The sequence below is a fragment of the Aspergillus thermomutatus genome (assembly GCF_002237265.1).
Source record: "Aspergillus thermomutatus strain HMR AF 39 chromosome Unknown NODE_402, whole genome shotgun sequence".
Lineage (NCBI taxonomy): Eukaryota > Fungi > Ascomycota > Eurotiomycetes > Eurotiales > Aspergillaceae > Aspergillus > Aspergillus thermomutatus.
In genome coordinates, this window is record NW_020798452.1 from 272 (window position 1) to 18,181 (window position 17,910).

Consider the following 17,910-nt stretch of genomic DNA (forward strand, 5'->3'; position numbering starts at 1 on the left):
TTTAGGAATCATTATCCCTTATATAGACTAATTAATAGTTATCTTAGGATCTACTACTACTACTACTACTTTACTACTTTAATGTAATAAGCTCAAACAGACATCTTGGATTCAACTATCTGGCAGCTAATGTCAAGGTGCAGGCTCGTAAGTAAACGGAAGTAGGTTAATGAGGTAGTTGACACTCAGGCTGGCTACAGTGATCTCTATCTATTTGTTCAGGCTGCAGGGCAGGCTGGTACAGGTGGGCTTTATAGACAGGACGTAGCTCAAAGAGCTTCAACAGGTTTCGGAATTGTGCGGTGAAGATATTCCCAAGGTCACGTGATTTCTCATTAGCGGTTCCAACTCCTATCCACGGCAGCACCGTGACAGCTAAGATACAAGAATTCTAGCATGGAGAAGGGAGGAAAAGAGAAGTAGGGACGGTGCGAGACCAGGCCTCGAAATGGGACCGCAAGGACCGCAAACCAAACCGGACTGGACCGCTGCGGTCCTAGGATTTTTAGGACCGCACCACTGCAATCCGGTTAAGACCAGCGGTCCTACAAACAGGACAAACATAGGAATCCCTGTGACATGCATATTTTGTGCAAAATCTACATGTATTTTTAAGTATTTTGCTTACAGATTAGTTTCAATATTAGATGGATATACTCAGATGGAATGCAATATAAGCGAAGTTTAGATTATAATGGTTTTTTCATTAGTAACTCTACTAGATCAATGGCTATTCATACACAAAATCTTCATCCCGTCTTAAACGCTTTGGAAGCCGCCCTGATGAGCGCCTCTGAGTACTACTCTCTTGTTGTAAGCGGCTGTTGTCAGGTAGAGGAATCTCATCAACTTCATCTAATTCAATTAGAGGCCCAGGCTCATCTGAGATAGCTTTAGCCCTTCTCTTCCCAAGCGCACGCTCACTAGAAGGTTGAATAGCTTGAGATGTGGCCCCAGTAGCAGACGGTTCATCCTCGTCATCACTGATAGGATCAAATTCATCTTGTTTTTTCTGAGCGTCCTTTTCCTCTTTTGCTATTTGCGTTTCTTGGGTAGTAAGGTACTCTTCCATCAGGGAAAGCCGCTCAGATTCTATATCGAACTTCGTTGTACACATAAACAACATTAGCTCCTTGATTGTTTTTGGTTTCAGTGAGCCCCGGCGGTAGTGGCAGATATCCCAAGCAGAGTTGAATAACCGCTCGACGCCAGAACCACTAGCTGGAGTGGTAAGAACGTCTCGGGCGAGGCTTGCCAGGATAGGGTATTCATGTTGATGATCCCTCCAGTACACCCGGGGATTCACTAGTTGCGTACCTATAGAGGTTAGTGTAAGAGAAGTAAGAGGTGGAGGATAGAGCTTACCACTTCCAAGATACCGCGAAAGCTCATCATTGGCAGTCGTTTGTGGCCGTAGAGATTCGGCTGATGTCACAAGGATATCAACATCAGAGATGCCTCCTGTTGAAGACTGGGCAGTTGATGTAGACTGTGTCTCTGAATAGCGCTGCTGGTAAGGTTGAATATAAGCCTCGAGGGACTTCTTATATCGTGGCCGCCAGTGTGGCCCCCAGTCCTTTGTGGAAAAGAACTCGAGCTTATTCCGTGGCGCCAAGATGGTCCCAATTGCATAGAGATCACCATCAATCTCATCAGTCTTGCTATAATACTCCGAAAGCTTGATTTTCGCAGCCTTGAGCGCTGATAGCATCACCTTCTTCCAGCCAACCTTCTTACGCGCAAGCTGTGCCCTAGACTTCTCAAGATGAGCGAATAGGGTATTATAGATTGCAAACACACTGTGGATGGTAACCTCTGTGGTCTGAGAGAGAGAGGTTGTGAATTTAAAGAAAGGCTGGGTGATAGATAGAAGATAGTCAATCTGTCGCCATTCATCCTTATCTAGCTTCAGATCAGGATGACCATACTGGGAGCAGTACTCGTCAAAGGTAGACTGTAGCCGCCTGGCCCGCCGTAGCATAAGATATGTCGAATTCCAGCGCGTCCGAACATCTTGTATAGGGACAAGCTTTGGTTCTTTCGTCTGAAGATCCACAAAATTCTCTCGGCGTTGGGGACTTTTGTTGATGAAGATTGCTAGCCGTCGAACCTAAACAATGATTAGTAGTTAGATAGCAGAAGAGAGAGAGTCATACCTTATTCAGAGTATCCACGATCTCTCTGTTCTCTCGCCGGGCCCTATTCTCTCCCTCAGTCCATTCCATCTCTTCTCTATCATTCCGGGGGATCGCTTCCATCTCACTGAGTAGCTCCTTCAAACTCAGTTGGATAACGTGTGCGATACATGGCATATGAATAATGGGTGTATGGCTCGGAATCTCAAGAGATGTGAGGGCCTCTTGAAGACTACCCATCAACGTAGAGTTATTAGACGCATTATCAGTAGTAATAGTCAACACCCGGTTAGTAATCTGATATTTCTCAAGAAGTTCGAATAGAACAGTGCTCAGATAAGACCCAGTATGCGAGCCATGCAGGGGTTCAAAGCCAAGTAAGAGCTCACGGTAATTCCACTCTTGGTCAAGAAAATAGCCCGTCACTGCCATAAAGGCCTGGCGAAAAGGTGAGGTCCAGCAGTCTAATGCAATAGAGAGCTTGGCACCCTCCGGAAGCTTCCGAAGCAGAGTATATTGACGTTCTTCGACCAATTCTTGAAGATGCTGGCGGACGACATACGCAGAAGGGATTTCGGGGAAGGATGGAGCAAGCCGGGCCATTTCGATAAGGGCGCGAAATTCTGGATGCTCAACAAGCTGGAATGGTAGCCGCGAGGCAGTTATGAAGGTGATTACCCTCTCCATCCAGGCTTGCTGAGTGAAAGATGCTTTTTGAGGAGCCCGGTGTGCCTAGTAAGGAGGTTTAATAAGATGAGTAAAGGTTCAGAGGAAAGATAGAGATATCCATACCCCATTATGTATCAGCCGTCGAATATCCTGCGACTGAGGCGCCAATTTCCGACAGTTAATCCCTTGCAAATAGTGTCTATTCATAGTAGATGTTCCACGGTGGCGGTCAGCAGGATGGGCAAGGATATGGTCGCATGTCTTACACATAACCTTAGGAGACCCATCCTGGATAGCAGCTACCTGGTGGAAATGGTCCCAAGACTCCGCGTGGTGCTTACCCTCGAAGATATTTCGTTTCATCTCACTTCCATACTCAGTCTTCAACCACCATGCGACGAAGTCATCATTCACCATCTCTGTCCAGAGGATATAGATCTTCTTCTTTGGAGGACCAACGCGTTCAAGTGTCTCAGGGATGGCGGGCAGAAGCGCTGGCCGTGTGAAACTAACATTAGGTGTGGAATTCGGCGTGTTCTTGCCATATAAAGGGTTAAATGGCCCATCAGATGGAAGGAAGGAGAGGTTATCCAATGGATTTTCCTCGAAAATTGATGAGGGATAGTGATCGGAGAACTGAGAGGCCTGGCTCTGTGACATTATGATGAATTGAGTATAAGATGGAAAGTGGGAGCACGTAGAAGAGACTTACCAGAAGACTTTTTGACTAGGAGAAGAAGAAACAGTTAATTACTAGGGGAAATGCCTACTAGCATGAACAAAGGAATGGATAGATCAACTCAGAAGCTATCCAATGATTAGGTAGTAAGTCCCATAATATTGCAGTCTGATGCAGTTAAGACCGCATAAGACCGCATTGGACTGCATTGAACCGCATTGGACCGCATTGGACCGCATTGGACCGCATTGGACCGCATTGGACCGCATTGGACCGCATTGGACCGCATTGGACCGCATTGGACCGCATTGGACCGCATTGGACCGCATTGGACCGCATTGGACCGCAAAAAACACCGCAAGAACCGCAGTAAAAACCGCAAAACCCCCAAATAAAACTGTAAAGACCGCGAAGACTGCATCAAGAACCTCTGTAAGGCCCACATGACGTGGAAACCCCCCTAATTCTTGCAAGTCCGCCCTCCATATGGGAAGAAACCATCTTTCTATAGGGATTATTAGGATATAGTCGTAAAGTATGAATATTTTAGGAGAAATATACTTTAGTAAGATGTAAGCTTTCTAAGTATATGCTAATTGTGTCACGGGCTAGAAGCCGATTCAACCTATAACCTAGGTTTGGACGGTAAGAAATCGCTAAGAGGTTCTAACTGGGGCCGCAGCGGCCGAACACGAAGAGGGGTGTGCGAGGGAGAAACGGGGTCACGTGACATGGCTGTTCACGACATTACTTAGTACAGAATCACGTGACCTAGCCTGCCTGAGGCAGTTCGCGAGTGCTCAGTGAGCTCGAGCATTCAGCGGGCCTTGCCCGCTACAAATCAGGCTATCAAATAGATATATAAGTGTCACGGACTAGAAGCCGTTAGACCTATGACCTAGGTTTAGATGGTAAGAAAGAGAGCTTCTAACTAGGCCGCGGTGGGCGAACAAATATACCAATGGTGTGTGCGAATAGGGGCAGGTCACGTGACTTGAAGCTCGTGCCTGAGTTGGATATGACCTTAATAGGCTCGAGCACCCTACGGGCATTTGCCCGTTACAATAAGAGCAGGATTTGAGGAATATTGGTAAGGCAATGTAGTTTAAGAAGGCTGAACCAATTAATCCACTAGAAGTTCTGGTTTAGAGCCAGCAGATCCAGCAATCCAGCAGGGCCAGCATCGACACTATTATATATTTTGTACATGTTGGAGGATAGTATCAGGTATAAGTGCCGCATGGTGCCGTTAAGCCTGTCACAACCAGAACAGACGTAAATAACAGTTAGTTACTGATCTTATTCAGTAAGTTATGCATCATGTGTCAGGCTAGATTGGGTTAATTTAGCGAGAATTATGCTAGTGTGGATAATAACAAGATATCCGCATCGTATCCGCGCGGATTTGGATGCAGATAAAGATAGCATCTTAGGTATCTGGTATCCGCGTGGATACGATATGGATACCATTTGCTATCTGATATCCGCGGATATGCCGCAGCCTAGTAAGGACTATACCTGGAGGATGGATGATCAATGAACCTTAGCCTAACTAATTGAAGTAGCTCCTCAATCACGCAGCGTTTGCAAAGATGTAAGTAATATTAATGGCGGTATAGCTGCACATCCTCTGATCAGTGGAAGGTGTTTTTACTGGCGTGAGGTCTACGACTGTGGGTGCTACCAGCGGGGTACATTTCAACAATGCCAACGCAGACGACACACCAACTCCAAGTGTGATAAACTTGGTCGCCCACAGCCGCGTTCTGTGGGCTGTTATTGCCCAACGCACCTCGTTTCGGCGGGTGCTACAATCATATATGTCAATCGGGATGGGCCCTGGTGGCGAACCGACCCCAACAACAACAACAACGGCGGCGGCGATGACGGCGACGAGGAGGAAGAGGAAGAGGAAGAAGGAGAAGGAGAAGAACAAGAAGGAGAAGGAGAAGACGAGGAAGAGGAAGAAGATGAGGAGGTGGACGACGATGGGTCAGACGAAGTCTGGAACCTGTGATCGACTATGATCAAGTATAATTAATGTACAGCTTTTAATATACTGTATCAATACATTGACTTCATCTGGGCCCATCTTCTCCCTTCGAGCATGAAAATCAGTACGAGTACTGCCTGTGTTAATGCCGTAAGCCCTCCGATTGTATCATGGACGTCTGGCTTGATTGAAGTTGAATTCGTCTATTATAAGTCTAGATGTCCTGTCTGAGAGCGTAGTCATGTCGTCATTAGTGGAAAGATAGCAGATGATAAGTGATGATGAGGGCATACCTGGTTCTTAGGTAGCTGACGTATCTAACACGCGTGTTTATTACTAAGCTTGCTCATTGAGACCTTAACCCCCTCGTAGGTGGCCTAAGTTTGTCTGTCCGGGAATCCTCTGCCCTCTTTTCTACCAGAGATGACCTCAGGTACAGCATACCGGTGCAAGAACTTGCATCTCGATGTGCTTCATTTCCTTCCAAACCCAATCAAGTCCAAGTCGACCGGGAAACTATACGAAGCTCCACCAAGCAAGGCATCGAAGACCCATCGAAGATCCAAAGCGCTGATTACTCGGCTTCCACTAGAAATTCTTCACTTGATATTGCTCAACCTGGACCTGACCAGCATGGGGATGCTGCGTCGCGTCGACACCACATCAAGGCACTTAGTAGAATCACTCCCTGCGTACTGCTTGTTGAGGAAGCATGCCCCAAACACGCTGTGTCTCATGGATGCTACGAGATGCTCGTCGCATTTCCCAATTCAGTGGATATTTACAGAGTTCTGCCATCCCTGGTGCCGGACATGTGGCGAATTTGGCCCCTACCTTTACCTGCCAACAGTCAGTCGGTCATGCTATAAATGCAATTATCTCCGACCCGAGTATCAATTAGCACCAGTGACTGATGTTTGCTTGCACTTTGGGCTGACCCAGAAGGACGTCAAATCACTTCCAATCATTTACAATATCTTACCACCTAAACACCGTTTAGCTGACGTCACCCAAGCAAAAGCGTTGGGTAAACAGCTCCATGGGAGTTACAAGGCGATGAGGCAGGAATACCAGACTCGTCGGAAGGAACTCGAAGAAAACTACCAACACCGGGTTCAGAAGTGGAAAAGACAAAAGCAACAAGGAAATTCCGCTCGACGCCCTCGGCGCCAATCTATTCCTACTGCACTCGGCAAGGACGGAGAGACAGGCTCGTGGAGAATGGAGGCGACAGTTACATTTCCGTACTGGGATCGCCATACCCAGACATTGGAGCCGGGCACCTTCTGCCGAGCCTGCACCTATCACTGGGAGGAGGGAAAGGCGAATGACTGGAGATGCATGGAGACCATATGGGATCCACATCCTCCTAGCCGGGAGGCCTATTTCCGAGCTTTTTTGGAGGCTGAACTACCCCAACATTTTCTACATTGTGCAGCAGTGAAGGCAAACTATAATCTCCGAGAAATTGAACTAACAAACAAGGAACCTAGGAGAGAAGGAACCGATTTTGTAGTAGCACCGAAGAAGATCATTGCTGGATGAGATTTATGGTAGTTGTGGGACTTGTCGGGAAGTGAGGATGGCTGTCTATGTAGATCACATCCTTCATCAGCATGGATTAAGCATTGGGGGTTTGTTAGTGGAAAATGTGCTCCTTAAGATTTAATCTGAAGACTGTTTCAAACCCCACGATATTATGGTCTCCTTGTCGTATCACGCCACTTTCTGGCACCAAGGGGTATCATCCTCAATGCATGCCCTTCCAAGACATCTTTTACCTAATCGATCTTGCTTCGATAGAAGCACTATTTATAGAGGGTCCCACCAATCCCCAAATATTTTGAACGTGGGACAAGAGCTTCAAGGAGCCCCCTGTCACCTACAGCTAACCGTCCTTTGAGCTAGTTGCACTACCTTGAGCCCCTGGATATGTCTGTACCCAGGAACTATAGCTGTCCAAGTCAATGCATCGAGCACCGTCCATTATCCCAACGGGTCTGTCTGGCGCAGACAAAGAATACCCAAGTGGGGCTGATAAAATCACTGCAACAGAGGCAATCGGATGTCATAGTCGAGATCGAAAAGACAGGCTTACAAGTTGAAACGGTTACTGAGCACGTTAGCTGTCGTATGAAAACACCATAGAACCCATGAATAGGATGAACCATCAGCTTGAGCATCACGAAGGGACAACAGGGCATCATCAAAATTGATATTGGCCCGTAAACAACTGGTCTGGAAAGGCATAAGAAACTTTGGAGAGTAGTCTAAACGCAAGCTCCTTTTGCATGCCTATATCACAAAATACTGACTTTAAAAACATAAAACTAGTTTAAATATTAGATATTATAACATTATTAGGTTTACTTCTGTAAGTATATATTATCTGATAAAGCGAACCTGCTAGACTTATTAAATTAGCCAGAATAAAACTACTCCCTATTGTATGATTAGATCATACTCTTATATCATCCTGAATTTCCTTATAAATGGAAATACCTGCCGCCTTGGCGACACATCTTTTATTTAGCTAGGAATCTTAGTTAGTTATTCATGAATGGCTGAGTAATACCTTCCCTGAGCGGTCAGTGGCTGATCCGGGATCCGCCCCAGACCGCAGCCAGATTACTCCCGGATTGCTCCGGGAGCGATCTGTGGGCAATCAGCACACGCACCAGCTTACTCATGCCACAATAGGAGCTGATCCCAGAGCAGAAAGCGGCGCTGATCTAAGCCTATTCCGGAAAGAGAAAGTCCTCAACCATTCAATAGCGTCCAACCAGAAGAATGTTCAGCTTATCAGAGCCTTAGGGCAGGGATTTAACAAGGCTGTGTTTGCTTACTGCATAAGTCATGCAGCAAAATTATGTGTCTGCCTGGGTAAACGGTAATTCAGCCATCAAGTACACTCTTAATTCTAATTGCGTTTCTCACGAAATCAGGCATGTTCCAGAGATGTTCAATATTTCAAGAACACCTAGTCCGTCTGTATCGTACGGTCCCTTCCTACTTGACGATATATACCGAGTCTATCCTAATCCTGAAGGTTACCAATCAAAGGACTCCTCCAAATATCGAAGTGATCGACACCCCCGCCGCATAGCCAGATGCACTGCCGCACGGGTCTGATCAGCCATCCCCGATGACCCGCACACCAACACCAACACAGACGAACCACTAAGCCTCGCTTCGTTCGCATGTGCCATTATTATCGCCGGTAAATCGGGTCGTCCGCACACAAATTCCACACTATCCATAATCTCAGCCTGACACGTAGGTTCAGAAGTAACATAGAACGAGAAATGGACGTCCTCCCTGTTGAGCGCCTGCTTCAGCTCTCTCCCCGCAATATCGCGCATGAACGTCGACTGCCGAGCCGTCCAGACGAGATGGATGCCCTGCGTCGAGGTCTGGCCCGTCGAAGAGCGGATGAGATGATCCTGGATGTAAGGTACCGCGGCGGCGATCCCAGTTCCGCCTGCGATCAGCAGGACGGATTCGTACCTCCAGAGCGGACATTGCTCGCCGTAAGGTCCTTCGAGGAGGATGTTTGGCTGAATCGTCCGAGTCGGTGATTGCAAGCATTCATCGCGGAGATGGCGAGTCCAGCCGTCATAAGGTCGGATCCAGAAGCGCAACGCGAGTTTGCGTCCTAGTAAAACAGCTGTGTCGATTGAGCCGTAGTCTGAACTCGAACTGGGGCTGTCAGGAAGAAGAGGAATTTCCGAAACATCGACGGCGTGATCGCTTTTCACAGGGGCGCATGGAGATGGAGGTGCTCCATCTTTATAGGACCATGACCCCAGAGTGAACGGATGACTTTCCCACCCCGTGAGTCGGAAGGGTTGGTAGAGAAAGTAGTATTGTCCCGGAACCGGCTGCAGTTGCCCTGAACCGGGGGTCAGCTCCAGGCGAATCACATCGGCAGCCTCGTCGTATGTCGCGACGCATTCTGTACATTGGAAACAGCTGGGGGAACCGAATCGGACATGCAAGTTGCAGTAGACTATCCGAATCAGGCGCAAGACTCGATCGGAGATCCATATCACGACTGCTGGCCAGAGATAGAACCAGTACTCGTGATCCTCAAATATGATGACGTGACTACAGGCTGTTAGAGACGACCTCTTCAAGGAAGATGCACTCACTAGAAGCAACCGACAAGAGCGGCAATAGAGAAGAGAATATGGAAGACGAGAAAAGTCTCGTATGTCCTGCGTCGAAACCAGTCCACCGCAAATGGGAAGATCAATATCATGGCGACCATACCCTGTAATAATCAGTCTCGCTGGCCGATTTGGACTACTAGAGAAGTGGACTAGCTCACCACTGTCCCCCAAAAGAGATAGGGCTTTTGCAACTTCTTCCAAGCATTTCCCGCTCAAGAAATCATAAGCGATGGTCCGCAAGTGGAGAGGACAACCCACCTTGAACGAACATGACAGTGTACAATATCGTATGGACTACTGCCTGAAGCGTCGCTATCCAAGCCACATGGCGATGGAAAATGTTGAATGTCGAGTAACTCCACCCCGTCGCCCAGAGAAATATATTATTTCGGCCTGCGAACAACCATAAAAGAGGTATATTGGCAAAGGAGAGGATTCCCGTGCGATCCGCAACATACCGCAGGAGCTGTGCCGATATGTCGGGCCAGCTGCAGCCGTCAGCATATGCAGATCAACATCACCAGCAGACTTACTAGATATTGTCGGAAAAGGTTCGATAACCGACGAGACAGAGCACAACACTCAGAATCCAGAAAAGTAAGACGATGATCGCATGGATGCGTCCTGGAAATGTCCACCAAAGGAGCCGACGTCTGCTCGATGCGAGGGGAGGAGGGATGATCAAATTGGTTTGTATCCAGTGATAAATCGACAGTACCGGAATGAGAAAAGGTAGCGATCGCATTCGCTTTGAACAAATCGCATGGAGAGCCAGTTTGTGCAGAGCCCCAACGGCAATCACAACGGTCCAATACGCATATCCCAGGTATCTAGTCCATCAGCCTTACCCTACGAATTCATCAAATGACTTACCCAAATGCATAGTGAGACCAAAGCTCAAATTGCCAGGCATCCTGTCTTGGTAAGCATTTGATACTGCATCGAACTCCCTGGCACTCTCACAATGGTTCGGAACACACGGCGGTAGTATAATTTGGAGATCAAAATAGGAGTGTGAACATTTTCCTTCTTCGACAACTCTCGAAACTCAACCACCCGCATACGACCGATCGCTTCATTCGTCAGGTCCGCGGCAAACTCCTCCCGAGGAATCAAATTTACGCCGGCGTAGTCTCGACATTGGGCCTCAAGCTGTGCGAAACCTGTCACTCTTTCCGCGTCTGAGCAATGCACATCAGAAGCGGCGTAGATTGACAGCACATGTAGCCGATTTCGACAGCGTGACGCCCACAGACCCTTATTCGGGAGGCCTGCGAAAGAAATATACTCGTAGGCCGTGTACACGGCTGTCACACAGCGTTCATTTGGCGGAATGATCTGTGATAGAGCATTTGGCAGGTGCGATAGAATTATCAGCCAGCTGAGGAATAACATGGCTGGCCATGAGCGAGGGACAAAAAGAGGGGAAGAAAAGGAAGTTGGCGGAGGGCGACAGTATTGGCATCAGGTCGGACCACGATCGGAAGACAGAGGTGACCCACTCAAGGGTTGAGATAGAGTTATCGGGTCTTGAGAATAGGGTCGTACAGATTACCTAGAATTCTAGTTACAATATTAAGGTCAATATATTGAAGGAGAAGACATAGCGAGACACATGGATGCACACCTCTGAAATTGAAGATATCCCAGGGTCCCCAAAATGATGGGATTTATCTAATCTGATCATCAGGATCAGATAATAGTTGACTTGATATGATTGGCTGACCAGTCTTTTGTATCGACTTCGGGCCGGATCGGATGACTGCCTGGTTGCTTAGTCATGTCACGTGCCATTGTCTGTGAGGTATCTCCATATGTCTGCAGATTTAGTCACACAGAAATAGTCATCCATCGTCATTCCGGCAGATTACTATATGGCAAAATGTACCCCTTTACTCTGTACTTGTATATCAAAAGGAAAGGAGATATGTATTTTTTGCTCTTGGTAACGAGGAGAATGAATGAAGGTTTTCTGCTTGAGCGCTACCTTTTTGTTGACATGACCCGAACACATTCTGGAATCAATCAACCAAAATCATCGCCATCCATCCACTCAGATAAGGGCATTCTCCATTTTCTTATTTCTAAAGGACATTTCATCCATTCACATCATTAGTTAAAAGATGCAAGATGCCTATCACCTGCATAGTGCAGTCGATATTATTTACGCCTGAGAGGGAATTGATGTTGTGCGACTAACACAACAGGGGTGGTCCTCGCACATATCCACCTTCTAGTGCCTTATGGATGCATAACCGCGACATGCGAGACACACAATTGCAGAAATTACAATGAGCAATGGAAGCGAGAATCTCAGCCTTGTCAGAATCTCCTCATATCTCCGGTGTACATCGCATACGGAGTATGCTCTCATGGGCTATAATTGGGCATGGTTTCTTAACGGAGAATGGGTTCTAGGGTCGAATACGAGCCTCTATCCATAGGCAGTTAATCGACTCGACAAGCCAAGAACTAGGCGTCAGGCTAAAAGAGACTAATCCCGCAATCTGTCAGTGATTTCCTCTTGATTATCTTCAACATTTCGACTCTCTGTTCTGTACCACACAACGGCAGTAATGCCATGGTTCCCTCCAGCCGGACAATCGACGCAGGATGGCTGGCGTTTCGACATCGTCAGCCTCCTCGCCATCATTGGCGAATCGACGCTTGAGCGACACGTTCAGGTTATCACCGCCTCCTCCTTTGCCTGGCTCCCGCGCCTCCTTCCAGCACCGCAGACCGTGCTCAAGACCGAGCGACCGGGCCGACTCCCCTCCATCAAGGACGTCGTCATCACAGGTGTCTATTCCGGACTGCACCTCACAGAACTGAATTTCTTCGCCGATGTGATCCACGATGTCACCGCGCTGCGGTCGTACGAGTTCCGCGTGTACGACATCCACTACGCACACAAGGAGTCGAAGGAGGCGGAGGAGCTGCGGTCCCGGCCGCGAATCTTGACCGATGGAATCGCAGAACCAGTCTACATCCCCGTGAAGAGATTCTGCGCGCTCAACGTCGTAAGTTGGATCTCAGTGGTTATGACCATCGGCCTGTTCGTCTGGGCTGGTCTCATCCACGACGGAGTCGCAATGGTCGCGCTCGTGACCATGTCGCTGTCAACAAGTCTGGCCTGTCTCTCCTCGCAATGGTACCCCATCCTCTCGCACCGGCCGACCGACGCCAAGGTTCCGCGGGGCGATATCGTGATCACGACGCGCAACGGGGCGTTTGTGGTGGTCAGGTGCGACGAGGAGATCACGCGGGAGCTGTACGGGGGCACGGAGACGTGCCGGTATGTGTTTGGTGATACATGGCATCGGGTGCTGCTGGGGACCAGCACGGTCCTGCTCATGGCCTCGGTGATTCTGTTCAACAACTGTGGCTGGACGATGCAGGTGGCCATCGGCGTCGCGTATATCATTCTGAATATCTTATACTGGGCGGTGCCGTTGATGATGCACCGCAAGTCCACGTGGGATATGAGTCGGTATGAGATCAAGAGGGCGTCACCCAAGGCGAGTCCAACGAAGCGAATGCCCAGCTACACGGAGACGCTATGGTACGCCATCCGTGAGACTGGACGGACGGAGTGGGTTGAAAATAGCAAGTCCGCGCCGTCGACAGAGGCCTGGCGAAAATGGCTGCAGGAGGCTCTGAGGAACTGCTACGACGGGTGCATGTGGGATCCGGTCGATGCCAAAGATCGCTTGATGCGGGAGGCCGCAGAGAGCATCTTGGCGCCAGCGACAAAATTCGACTGACACTATGAGCACGAATTTCACGAGTATCATATTGTTTTCTATCGGATACATCATAACTTCATGTTCCTCTGCATGCCGTAACCGTGAGTTCTCGTAAATTGTACGGTGTCATCAAGTCATAAGCGTGGATCAATAATATCTCTCGAGGCCATCCAAGGCAGCTCGATAGTATCCAGGATAGATGGATCGTCTCCAAATCTGCCGCTCTTGATCACGTCCTGGACAAACGACAGGTCGCGCTCTTGAATTCCGTCTGTCCGAGGCCGTGAACCGTCAAACACACGCGCCAGAAACCGCAGAAATGCAGACATCGCAGCAATGATATAACTACGCTCTTTGTTGCGGACACTGCGCATGACCTCGGCCAGCAGACCTGGGGCATAGTACGGGACAATCGCTACCCCGTCGCCAACGCCATCTACACTGAGCCCATCCACCAGTCGGCATCTGGTAGACTCTGGCAGAAGCTGAAAAGCCGTCTGAAATATCTCAGCCGACTCTAGACTATCGCCTCGGCCCATGCAGAGCAGTCTCAGTAGCGTTCGTTCCTCGGCCTTCTCAACAGAAAGCAAAGCAAATCCCTTTTCGTGAAGAAGTTCCGCCCGGTCCATCAAAATCCGATCGTAGCATACGCGCTCAGTCCGAATGTTGCCTCGAATAAACTCCCCAACAACCTCAATGGCCCGTAGATAAGCCCGGCAGACCGATTCGGTCATCGTAGCGCATCCCCTCGCGTCGCGATGGGCAGCTGCGCCAGCGACATCGAGCAGCGTCACCATCGCTCGCATCTCGTATCCGCGTGCGTTGTCTCTCATCGACCGTAGCACAGAGAGACTCGCCGGCGCGCACTCACCCTGCACCAACTGCGAGATGTTAAGCTTGCTTCCGATCTGCAGGCTCTGCAGAATTGCTTCCCTGCCGCGGTGGGGAACACCTGCAAGCGCCGGGATGCGATCTGCTTGCGCGGCATGATACACTAGCTCGGAATGGTTCACTTCGGCCTCGTCGGCCGTGGCTAGGGTAGAATCTTTGCCGATATCATCGATGACGATCGCTACCAGTAACGCGTAGATGTCTTCTGGGTCGTGCAGATCCCGGGTGACCGTCTCCCGCATACGCTTGAACGTCTCCGGCGCCAATTTCCCTTCTGACTGGCCGCGTATGAAAGAGTCGTAGTCGTCTGCCAGAATCCACTTGAGTGCCAGCATGCTGATCAGGGTGCGGTTGACCTCTGCGAATTCTGCGCCGTAGATCAGCGCGGATGGTGTTCTCTCGTCCAAGCAGCCGGGAGGCGTGCTGGCGGCAGATTCAACCGTAGCACTAGCATTTCGGAGATGAGAGAGCTCTGTTGGGAATGAAGATGCAAAAAGATGGATGGCCTCGGTATCTGGCAGAGTTGGGAATTTCTCCCGCGCGATGACGTTCCGTAGCGTGGTCATGTGTTGGCGGGAAGCAGATTCAAGGCACCAGAGAAATTGTAGGATTGATGAGACAAAGGGTTCTATTCTTCTGAGCATTTCTGAATATTACAACTGAATATATAACGGATCATGGCGTTTTAAGCAAGTTGACAGGACCAAAGAATGCCTCGGGCTCGGGCTGCACAGCCGCACTGCCTGATTATCAGCCACTCTGAGCCTCTTAAAATGTCGACTTCGTATTTTATGGGCGCCTAGGTTCTGTATCTCAGTCTCCTTCTCTTCCACAGTTGGTCAGAATCCATGTTGAGAATATTATGAGAAGAGGCTCTGTCATGTTGTTTTGGCAGCAAAAGGGCAACGGATAGGGAGACATATATTAGTGGGCAATATACTACAGCCTCATCCCCACTTCCAGTATCTGTAACTTTCCATCTTCTCTATAACTCTCTAATCAAACACCTCAAAGGCCAAAACCCTCTTCCAGATAAACCGTGGCTGCGATTATAGACAACGACCCTCAGTTTGATTTCGACTTTGCCAGCCTATCAGATGAGCCGCCACAAAAAGATGAAGGACCGCAAATCAAGAAGATCAAGTGCATGAAAAAGGAACTACAGGAGATCCTAAACCTATAAGATGACCAAGAATGGCTCGAATGGTTACATTCAGAAATAGTTAAACCATGGTGGGTGGAGCTTTGGGACGATTACCTCAGTAAGGAGAAAGAGAAGGAGAGGGGCAAGGGTATTAGGGACATTCAGAGTAGGATACTGAGCAGGGAGGCATATAGGGTGTTAAAGTACAGCAGCCCATAACCAAAGAAGGAAGACTAGGACGGCACAGATCATCTTACATACTTTCACTTTAATGTTAAGAAGATCAACATAGAGTTAAGGGAGGGGGTATTCTTCAGCAAGAATTAGAGCAATGATCTGATGGATAAGATTAAATGAATTCACTACTTCCTCTTTCAGTCAATATGTAGCGTCGCCCATAGGATTGTAGATTATTGTACTTGAGTTTCCCTCCTGTAAACAACTCCATCCATCACGTTCTAAGCGCATTCTCACCATAATAATCACATTCCACGACTTCATATCCTCTCCAATCAAGTCAAAGATGGCCGACTGGGTGGAATTCTGCGGAATCCACGTGGATTTTGACAGCACTACGGTGCTAATCTGTCTCTGTGTCTGTTTTCTGGTGGCTGTTGTTTCGCGCTCGCCGGTGCTGGTAGAGCTTGTCCGCCATAAATATGGGTTAGTTCTAATGCTAAATACCTTGACTGTATCTAAAAATAAGGACAGTCACTAACCCATACCTATTACAGTGGCACAGAGACCTGCCCTGGCTGCAGGTGCACATGTGTGCTTGCGGGCACCACCGCCATCGCCAACGACAATGATGACGAGGACGAGGATGAGGACGAGGGCAATTATGAAAATGAAGCAGGAAAAAGGGAGAAATGGGAATAAGGGTGGGCCAAGTGGCCTTCAAATTGGCATACTGTATTTTAGAGTCATCCATCCAATAACAAGTTGACGCGTGCACTTCTGGTACATTGTAAAGGTCTTGTTCACCTTCTGTAATGTCTATAATGAGAACCTAATAACAGTCCAATCAAACGATTCCAGACAGAATATGATCCAAGTAAGGTATCTTAAGCTTTGATGTCCGATTCCGAAATGGAATGGTCTCAAGAATGAAATGCACGACTCACACTGACCTCATACTACGGACAGCCGACAGATCACCAAACAGCTGCCAACTCTTTCTGGTAATTTTCCTTCAACCATCACCTCACATAGGAAAGCCAGCACACAAAGCAAGATGGTTTTGTTTCGCAAGGACAAGAAGGAGCAGGAGGAAAAGCCCAAGTGCGAACAGAAATTCGAATCGGCCCACAAAGGATGGAAGACCGACTGGTACTGGAAGGAGCAAAAAACGCGAGGAACAAAGCAGCGGATCAACGTGCAGAACAATCAGGTCAACCCCTTTCTAGAGCAGGAGGCACGGGGTTTCGCCATACTCCAGCGACGACATCGCTTGATGAAATTGCTGGGAGATGAGGAGGATCCTGGCGTCACGGAGAGCAAGGAGGAGAAGCATCCGCCTGGCTATATCACCCAGACACAGCGAGAGATCTTCCAAAAGGCCGTTCGGGACCTCATGGTTGACTACTGGAGGAATGCAGCTGAATTGCGAAAGATGCAAGAGTCCTGGCAACGTGAATATGAGTTGGAGAAGCTGGCGCTGCTTCGAGTACACAAAGACCGCCATGGCCGGCTTTACGCTTGGGTGATGGACCAGGAGAAATGCGCGGATCTCGGAGGCTGCTGTGGGCAGGCATGTGGCTGCTGCAAGAAATCTCTACTGACATATCTGCGCCCTTCGGACAATCAAGAGGAAGCACACGGCGTCTATGGACATTGTACCGAGGAGTGTGCCTGCTGTATCAAGAGTGGTCGCCGTCGACCTCCCCATCCGCGCCTTCCTCCAGCGCCTGATGAGGGTATGTTTTGAGGTTATTGGGGGGTGCCTTCCTTTACCTGGCTTAAGATTGCTTCGAACAGAACATGTAGCTTCGTGTCGCTCTCGAGATGTTCTCTTCTTTGGCAGTGCCCTGTGTCCAAGTGGGAGCGTCCCGAATGGTAAGTGATCAATAGTTATGGTGTTTGGTGAAGATCTTGCGGCTAATGGCAACCAGGCTGAAGACAGTCTGGAAGTGGCTCCGGACTGGGGCGCTGGCAATCCTCCGATGGTTGGGATGCACCTGCAGTAAGCCGAAGCCCCCCGCCGATGAAGAAAACCAAGCCGGACCTGGCGGTAACGGGGGGGCGGGGGGGCGGAGGCCAGCCTGCAGCTCCCGGCCAGACAACTTCGACCCCAACAGCCCCTCAGACGAGCCAGCCCGACACTGGAGGGGGAGTCGGCGAGATGATGGGTACCATCAACGCGGCCGGGGTCGTGGCAAGCGGTGCCGGCGACGATCCTTCCAGTGGTCAAACTAGTGAAGATGACACCGGGTGATCCGTCCACTCTTTTTGTTTTTTATTTTATATAGATAGTTTATATAG

At 48.9% G+C, this 17,910-nt stretch overlaps 5 protein-coding genes across 5 annotated transcripts; 2 read left to right on the forward strand and 3 right to left on the reverse strand.

Annotated features, from left to right (window-relative positions):
* Positions 1-3,070: 3,070 nt before the first annotated feature.
* Positions 3,071-3,464, reverse strand: CDV56_100702 (uncharacterized protein; the record flags this gene model as incomplete). Its single annotated transcript, XM_026754321.1, has 1 exon — positions 3,071-3,464. A coding segment is annotated over one exon (394 nt), but the record flags the coding sequence as incomplete, so codon positions are not given.
* Positions 3,465-8,526: 5,062 nt separating this feature from the next.
* CDV56_101545 (ferric reductase family protein) lies at positions 8,527-11,043 on the reverse strand (the record flags this gene model as incomplete). Its single annotated transcript, XM_026755164.1, has 7 exons — positions 8,527-9,583; positions 9,628-9,749; positions 9,807-9,859; positions 9,907-10,136; positions 10,182-10,478; positions 10,522-10,562; positions 10,612-11,043. 7 exons carry the CDS (start codon positions 11,041-11,043, stop codon positions 8,527-8,529), a joined length of 2,232 nt encoding a protein of 743 aa, XP_026609847.1.
* A 1,181-nt stretch (positions 11,044-12,224) lies between these two features.
* On the forward strand, positions 12,225-13,412 carry CDV56_102040 (uncharacterized protein; the record flags this gene model as incomplete). The annotated part of the gene is made up of 1 exon (XM_026755659.1): positions 12,225-13,412. The coding sequence occupies one exon, from the start codon at positions 12,225-12,227 to the stop codon at positions 13,410-13,412; it is 1,188 nt and encodes a 395-aa protein (XP_026609848.1).
* Positions 13,413-13,528: 116 nt separating this feature from the next.
* CDV56_102226 (uncharacterized protein) lies at positions 13,529-14,929 on the reverse strand (the record flags this gene model as incomplete). Its single annotated transcript, XM_026755845.1, has 1 exon — positions 13,529-14,929. One exon carries the CDS (start codon positions 14,927-14,929, stop codon positions 13,529-13,531), a length of 1,401 nt encoding a protein of 466 aa, XP_026609849.1.
* Positions 14,930-16,663: 1,734 nt separating this feature from the next.
* Positions 16,664-17,863, forward strand: CDV56_102635 (uncharacterized protein; the record flags this gene model as incomplete). Its single annotated transcript, XM_026756254.1, has 3 exons — positions 16,664-17,345; positions 17,453-17,484; positions 17,552-17,863. 3 exons carry the CDS (start codon positions 16,664-16,666, stop codon positions 17,861-17,863), a joined length of 1,026 nt encoding a protein of 341 aa, XP_026609850.1.
* Between the last annotated feature and the right edge of the window lie 47 nt (positions 17,864-17,910).